Below are 8,296 nucleotides of genomic sequence, written 5' to 3'. Positions count from 1 at the left end.
TGTATATTTATGTGTGTGTGTGTGTGTGTGTGTGTGTGTATATATATATATATAACTAATAACAATTCTGTTTTTTTTTTTTTTTGTTATATCACAAAGTTTATCGTTATTGTCAGAATGCACTGAAATATCACAATATAATATTTGAGACATATCGCCCACCCTTAATATATGTATGGTGGGAGACTTGGTTCTGTTGGTGACAAAGAATAAGAAACTGTTTAATGTTTAACACAACGGGACGGCTTAAAGAAATCTGATTTTTAATCCCAGAGTCACGTTCAGTACGCTCATATTAGACATTATTAGACTCTGCCTCCATCTTCTACCTCCAGTCATGTTGTCACGATGAGCAGCTGGCAGCAGCTTTAACATCGCCCATTTTACCATCTTACGATGGGCTTCAGGAGGTTCCTTCGTCCAACAGAAACTCTCATTGAAGATCATGTTTCTAAATGAGAACGTTTTCATTTCTGCTGTTAATTTAGTCCAAACAAAAATAAAATAAGCGTAAGGTCCGTGTGTGGGTCTGACCTCCTCTCAGGAACCTCCGGTGATACTGGCGGCTCGGCTATCCACAGTGCTAAAGGACTTACTGGTCTGGATATTCTGGTGGTCTACCCTCGGGGGCGCATCTCGGCAGTGCAGGAGAAACACATGATCACCTGTTTGGAGGACAATGTCCACATGTTCTCAGGTAGACCCTTCTCCCATCCACACGTGGTCTAATGAAACCCTCAGAGACTCATCTGGTCTGGTTTCTGTCCCCTCAGCCGACGGCAGCTCGGACGACATCGATCAGCCTATCCGTCGGCTCTTTGCCGATCAGAACCTGGTGTCGTCTCACGGCCTCATGAGCCTCAATTCCGTCAACTGGTCCAGAGTCATGGTCCAGATGGCCCACTTCCTGTATGCCTACCTGGAGCTCAGCGGGGTGGGGGAAGCTGAGGGGGGGGCAGACCTGCCGGAGCTGGAGGTGGTGGTTCCCACCGGGGGGGCAGGAAACATCACCGGTGGGTCCAGGTCAAACATGTCTGAGACTTTCTGTTCTCTCAGTTTTGAGTTTTTTTGCTACTTTAGGTTTTAGCTAGCCTTTAGCTACTTTTAATTTCCAGTTAGTCTCTTGATAGCTTTAGCCATTGCTTTGGCTTTTGCCATTGCAACTTATGGCTGGCCTTTTGCTGCTTCCAACTTTTGGATATGCTTTGGGTACATTTATCTTTTAACTAGTGTTTAGCTTATTTTAGCCTTAACACCAGTTTCAGCTCCTTCAGCTGATTTCAGCTGTCATTTTTTTTGTTTCCTTTCAGCTGCGTACATCGTGAAGCTCATGGGTTTGCCTCTGAACCTGGTTGCCATGGTGAACGCTAACGACATCGTCCACCGGACGGTGACCAGTGGAGACTTTTCCATGGCCTCCAGTGTCACGCAGACTCTGGCTCCAGCTATAGATATCCAGGTAAACAACCTGCAAACAACCCGTAAACACTTGTAAACAACCTGTAAACAACCTGTAAACAACCTGCAAACAACTTGTAAACACTTGTAAACAACCTGTAAACTACTTGTAAACAACTCGTAAACAACCTGTAAACAGGTTGTATGTTGAACAGTATGTAAACATACTCATCATAGTATGTTTTCACCTCCTGACCCATTTCAGCTGGGGTTCTGTGTTCTGTAGGACCCATACAACTTGGAGCGGGTCTTCTGGCTGCTGCTGAACAAAGACGGATCTTCAGTGAGGACCATCATGGAGGACTTTCAGGGTTCTCGTCAACACCATCTGTCTGAGCAGCACCGCAGACTGGTACCAGATCACTTCTGTAAACGTTCAGACCTCCGTTGGCTCGGTTCCGTCAGCATTTTTTTTTGTATCTCAGCTGTCTGAGGTTCTGCTGACTGGCACCGTGAGTGATCAGGAGATTCTTGAGACAATGAGGAGATGCTGGGAGGAGAATCGGTACATTCTGTGTCCTCACAGCGCTGTGGCCGTGTGTTACCACTTCCGTCATCCTCATCGGGCCCAGATACAGAGGTCAGAGATCACCTGTTCGATCAGACTAATAAACTCTGATCAGGTTTCTCACCTGTGGTTCTGTTGATCATTTAGTCCAGAAGGAAAACAGGAACCAGTACAGGAGAAATTCCATGTTTTTCTTTTTATTATAACAGGAAAAACTTCAGGTTGTTTTCCTGTTTTAGCAGAAATGCTTTTACTTTTTGACTCAAGTTGAATAAAATCCTTCTAGTTTGGTTCAAGATGTTCAGTTGAAGCCAAATCAGCTGGAACTACAAACATTTAGCTACATTTTCTGCTTAAACACAGCTGAAATTTGCTGAAGGAACTGAAACAGAGTTAAAACTTAGAAATAAAAACAATGTTAGCTAAAGGTCTCCTCAGGTTTCGCTTGTAAATGAGTCTCAGAGGCTCAATGGGATTAACCTGTCTAAATAAAGGTTGAATGAATAAGTGAATAAAAGAACAAAATGAGCAAACAAGCTAAAATGCTTGAAGCTAAATGGTAGCTAAAAGCCAAAAGTAGTTAGATGCTATCTAAAAGTACCTGCAGATTTATTTGGTTATTAGCCTTTTTTAGCCAGGCGAGATCACAGATCACAAAAGCTAAAAATTAAAACTTGCAAAATGATAGCTTAAAGCTAAATGTGGCAAATGGAGAGCTAAAACTTTCCATCCATCCATCCATTATCTTCTGCTTATTCCGAAGTCAGGTGGTGGGGGCAGCAGCTTGAGCAGGGAGGCCCAGACATCTCTTTCCACAGCCACCACTTCTAGCTCTTCTGGGGGGACCCCAAGACGTTCCCAGGCTAACCAAGAGACATAGTCTCTCCAGCGTGTCCTGGGTCTTCCCCGGGGACTCCTCCCAGTCGGACATGCCCGAAACGCCTCCCTATGGAGGCGCCCAGTGAGCATCCTTACCAGATGCCCGAACCACCTGAACTGACTCCTTTTGATGTGCAGGAGTAGTGGTTGAGTCTCCCAAGGATAACTGAACTTCTCACCCTATCTCTAAGGGAGAGTCCAGCTACCCTGCGGAGGAAACTCATTTCAACCGCCTGTATCCACTATCTCATTCTTTCGGTCACTACGCAGAGCTCATGACCATAGGGTAGGAACGTAGGCTGACCGGTAAACAGAGAACTTTGCCTTACATCTCAGCTCTCTCTCACCACAACAGACCAGTACAGAGTCCACAATAATGCAGATGCTGCACCAATCAATCTGTCAATCTCATGTTCCATTCTTCCCTCACTCATGAACAAAACCCCAAGATACTTGAACTCCTCCACTTGAGGCAGAACCTCACCCTCGACCTGAAGAGAACAACCCACCCTTTTCCGGTTGAGGACCATGGCCTCAGATTTGGAGATGCTGATTCTCATCCCAGCCGCTTTACACTCAGCTGTGAACCACTCCAGTGAGAGCTGAAGATCACAGTACGATGACGCTAACAGGACCACATCATCTGCAAAGAGCAGAGATGGAATCCTGAGGTCATCGAACCGGAAACCCTCTGCCCCCTGGCTGCACCGATAAATTTTGTCCATAAAAGTTATGAACAGAAACAGTGACAATGGGGCAGCCCTGGTGGAGTCCAACTCCCACCCTTAAGGGGTCCGACTTACTACAGGCAATGCAAACCAAACTCTCGCACCGCTTGTATAGGGACTGAACAGTCCGTAACAATGAGCCCCCAATCCCATACTCAAGGAACACACCCTACAGTGTACCCCGAGGAACAAGGTCAAATGGCTTCTCCAAATCCACAAAACGCATGTAGACTGGATGGGCAAACTCCCGTGACCCTTCGAAAATCCTAGTGAGGGTATAAAGCTGATCCAGTGTTCCACAGCCAGGATGGAACCCGCATTGTTCTTTCTGGATTTGAGATTCGACCAACGATCGGACTCGCTTCTTCAGTACCCCTGAATAGACCTTACGAGGGAGGCTAAGGAGAACGATGCCCCTGTAAATAGAGCACACCCTCCGGTTCCTCTCTTTGAAGAGGGGAACCACCACCCCAGTCTGCCAATCCAGTGGCACTGCCCCCGATGTCCACGTGATATTGCAAAGCCGTGTCAACCAAGACAGCCCCACAACATCCAGAGCCTTAAGGAAATCAGGGTGAATCTCATCCACTCCCGGAGTCCTGCCGCCTCAGATATTTTTAACTACCTCGGTGACCTCAGCTGCGGTTATGGGCGGACCAACCCCAAAGTCCACGGACTCAGCTTCCTACATGGAAGATGTGCTGATGGAATTGAGAAGGTCCGAGAAGTACCTCCCGACGACATCACTGGTTGAGGTCAACAGCACCCCACCTTCACTGAACAGTTTTAGTAAAGAGCTGATTTCTGCTCCTCAGCCGCCTGATGGTTTGCCAGAATCTCCTCTGTGCTGACCAAGAGTCTCTATCCAAGGTCTCACTGAACTCCTCCCACATCTGAGCTTTTGCCTCAGCAACAGCCAAGACTGTGGACCACTTGGCCCTCCAATACTCCTCAGCTGCCTCCGGAGTCCCACTGGCCAACAAAGCCCGATAGGACTCCTTCTTCAGCTTGGCAGCCTCCCTGACCCGGGGTGTCCACCACCAAGTTCGAGGATAGCCACCGCAAGAAGCACAGACAACCTTGCGGCCACAGCTCAAGGCAGCTACCTCAACAAGTAAGGCGTGGAACATGGCCCACTCTGAATCAATGTCCCCCACCTCAGCTGGGATGCAGTTAAAACTCTCTCGGAGGTGTGAGTTGAAGATCTCTCTGGTGGGTTCTTCTGCCAGGCGTTCCCAGCAAACCCTCACTACACATTTGGGTCTACTGGGTCTGTCTGGCATCTTCATCCGCCATCTGATCCAACTCACTACCAGGTGGTGATCAGTTGATAGCTCGGCTCCTCTCTCCACCCAAGTGTCCAAAACCAATGGCCACAAATCAGACGTCATGACTATGAAGTCAATCATCAATCTACAACCTAGGGCGTCCTGGTGCCAAGTGCACTTATGGACACCCTTATGTTCAAACATGGTGTTTGTGATGGACAAACTATTACTAGCACAGAAGTCCAACAACATAACACCGCTCGGGTTCAGATCAGAGATGCCGTTCCTCCCAATCACGCCCCTCGAGGTCACACTGTCATTACCCACATGGGCATTGAAGTCCCCCAGCAGAATAAAGGAGTCCCCAGCTGGCACACCTTCCAACACTCCACCAAGGACTCCAAGAAGTCCGGATACTCTGACCTGCCGTTCGGCACGTAGACACAAACAACAGTCAGAGTTCGTCCCCCCACCCAAAGACGAAGGGAAGCCTCCCTCTCATCTACTGGAGAAAACTCCAACACACAGGCACCAAGTCGGGGGGCTAAAAGTACACCCACACCAGCTCGGTGCCTCTCACTATGGGCAACTCCAGAGTGGAATAAGGTCCAGCCCCTTTCAAGCAGATCGGTCCCAGAGCCCATGCTGTGCACTGAGGTGAGCCCAACTATATCTAGTTGGTACCTCTCAACCTCGCACGCAAGCTCAGGCTCCTCCCCACCAGAGAGGTCACGTTCCATGTCCCAAGAGCCAGCTTTGGTAAGCCAGGGCCAGAGCGCCAAGGTCCCCACTTTCAGCCACTGCCCATGGCATCATGCACTCGACTTTTATGGCCCTGCCTGCAGGTGGTGGACCCACAGGAAGGCAACCCCTATGTTGCTCCTTCGGGCTGTGCCCGATCGGGCCCCATGGGTAGAGACCCAGTCACCAGGCACTCGCCAACGAGCCCCTCCCCCAGGCCTGGCTCCAGGGTGGGGCCCCGGTAACCCACATCTGGGCAAGGGACACTGAGTTTCTTGTTTTTTTTTCTGTCCATATAAGTCTTGTGAATCACTCTATGTCTGGCCTGTCACCTACGACCAATCTGCCTTGGGAGAACCTACCAGGGGCAATTATAATTGCACCCAACAGCATAGCTCCTGCGATCATTCAGGTGCTCAAATTCTTCCACCACGTTAAGGTGGCAATTCAAGGAGGAGCTAAAACTAAAAACATCAAAATATTAGCTAAGAGTAGCAAAAGGCTAGCTAGAACTTAATTAAAGCAGAACAGTAACTAATGGCTAAAAGTAGCAGAAGACAAAAACCAATCAAACAATTCAGTTTATTTCTATAGCTCCAAGTCCCAACATATCATATATCAGGGCTCTGAACAAAAACATTCTCATAGATTATAAAAAGCAATTAGTGAAAGATATCTCTCTAAGGAAGCAGCAGACTGTGTTGAGTTGAGATCGTGTTCACTCCAGTCTCCCAAACTAAAGTTGTCACCTGCTTTCTGTTTTTGTACCCTTGAAGGTTTCGGAGCCATTTCTCTGAAGCTGATTTCCATGTAGTTCTTTAGGGAAATTTTCTGTAAATAAAGGTAAAGATTTTGAAAAGTATAAAAGTCACAGAAACCATTTCCTGAACGAGCAGAAAATTTTGAGGTAAAACAGCTAAAATATCAAATTTTGTAGAAACGGTTGAGTTAAAAAACAAAAACAGCGAAGTGAATGATGACTCAGTGTTCAGACAAATATTCTCTAAAATAACATACAAAATATAATTTGCAGTTCAGTAACTTTTGGATTTTTAAAAATTTACGACATTTACAGAAACTGTTTTTTCTTTAGGGGTTAAAATAAATAAAGATTACCAGAGAATCTGGGAAATTGTTTGGAGGAAGCTTCACATCTATGTGGGAGCTCACATTTAGTGACAACACATGAAAACTTCCTCTTTTGTCCAGGTGCATTGTGGAAATAGAGGCACATCTGTCCTTCCTGCAGGTGCATTGTTGGAGCAGAGACACATCTGCAATCAGTTTCTATTAACCTGAGTTACTTTGTAAATAGATAAACTCTGCTTCCAGGTGTTATATCGCTACAGCATCTCCAGCCAAGTTCCAGGCTGCGGTGGAGAAGGCGGGTCTGCCCTTTGACCCCCCGGAGGCAGTGCAGGCCTTGGACCGCATGCCCACCAGGTACCAGAACCTAGAGAGGAGCCAGAACTGGTGCAAAGACTGGGAGAACAGACTGAGAGACTGGATCCAGTTTGTGAGTTCCAACAGGAAGAACGGAGACGTTTGTTACAACCAGACACCTGGCCAGTGATGATAGTATCAATCATCCATCCATCATCTTTACCCGCTTCTTCCTTTTTGGATCGCAGAGGTCACTGATGCCCATCTCCAGCAGTCACTGTGCGAGAGGCGGGGGACACCCTGGACAGGTCTCCAGTCCATCATAGGGACACATAGAGACAAACAACCATTCACTCTCTCACTCACACCTAGGGACAATTTAGAGTTATCAATCAGCTTAACATGCATGTTTTGGTCTGTGGTAGGAAACCGTAGCACCCGGAGAAAACCCACACAGCATGGAGAGAACAACATGGTGAGAATCTTCACCAGCATATGCAAACTCCTCCCAGAAAGTCCCTTGGCCGGGATTTGAACTGGTGACCTGCTCGCTGAGAGGTAACAGCTCTACCAAACGAGTCACCGTGCTGCCAGTCATCAATCATATTTTTTTTTTATTGTAAAATTTAGAGTTAAAGATTAAAATTTTACCCGTTTCAGTTTTTCAGACTCAGCATTTGTTTAAAATAATTCTTGAAACAACAGATTAAACCAGAAAATCACTTTTTTCTGAAGTTGAATGAACGTTACAGCTAAAAATATCAGAACACTAGGTAATAAACAACAGTCATTAGCAAAAGGCTAGCTGAATGCTTAAAGCACCAAAAAGCAAGCTAAATGTAAAGATTTCAAGCCAAGTAAAAAGATAAATGTAGCAAAATGCTAGTTAAATATATCCACAGGTTAGCTTAAAGATGAAAAAATCAACAGTGAAAAATGACAGCTTTACCACAAGAAGTCATCTTGTCAGAATTATATAGTCTTAACTATTTAATTAGATATTTAATGTTTTTGCTTCTACAGTTGGTGTAAAATACCAAATTTTCTGGCATATGAGTCACATCAGTCAAAAAAAGCATAATGAAGAGGAAAAAAAACATATACAACTCACTTTGAAGTATAAGTGGTGTTTTTTTTCATTCATTCAACCTTTATTTTATACAGATAAATCATATTGAGCCTCGAAGACTCATTTACATGTGAGATCTTTTTAGACAGACAAAAAGTAGTGAAACTGGACACAGGTAGGAATTGGAGGCAAAAAAAAATTCTATTAAACTTTTTCTTCTTGGCTGAGAAGAAAAACTATTAAAAAAAACACCTCGCAAATA

The 8,296-nt window shown here is 45.8% G+C and overlaps 1 protein-coding gene across 1 annotated transcript in view; it reads left to right on the top strand.

Annotated features, from left to right (window-relative positions):
* Positions 1-7,209, top strand: part of thnsl2 (threonine synthase-like 2) — a 13,353-nt gene extending 6,144 nt beyond the window's left edge. The window contains exons 2-7 of the mRNA XM_037692522.1: positions 489-697; positions 774-1,013; positions 1,311-1,459; positions 1,685-1,810; positions 1,884-2,038; positions 6,915-7,209. Coding sequence (XP_037548450.1) covers positions 489-697; positions 774-1,013; positions 1,311-1,459; positions 1,685-1,810; positions 1,884-2,038; positions 6,915-7,155 — 1,120 coding nt within the window. The 3' untranslated portion in view covers positions 7,156-7,209. The remainder of the gene's footprint in view (positions 1-488; positions 698-773; positions 1,014-1,310; positions 1,460-1,684; positions 1,811-1,883; positions 2,039-6,914) is intronic.
* Positions 7,210-8,296: the final 1,087 nt, after the last annotated feature.

The sequence above is a fragment of the Nematolebias whitei genome, chromosome 18 (assembly GCF_014905685.2).
Source record: "Nematolebias whitei isolate Nwh7 chromosome 18, NemWhi1, whole genome shotgun sequence".
NCBI lineage: Eukaryota > Metazoa > Chordata > Actinopteri > Cyprinodontiformes > Rivulidae > Nematolebias > Nematolebias whitei.
The sequence above is the reverse complement of the archived record's forward strand: the minus strand, read 5'-3'. Positions and strand labels throughout refer to the sequence as shown.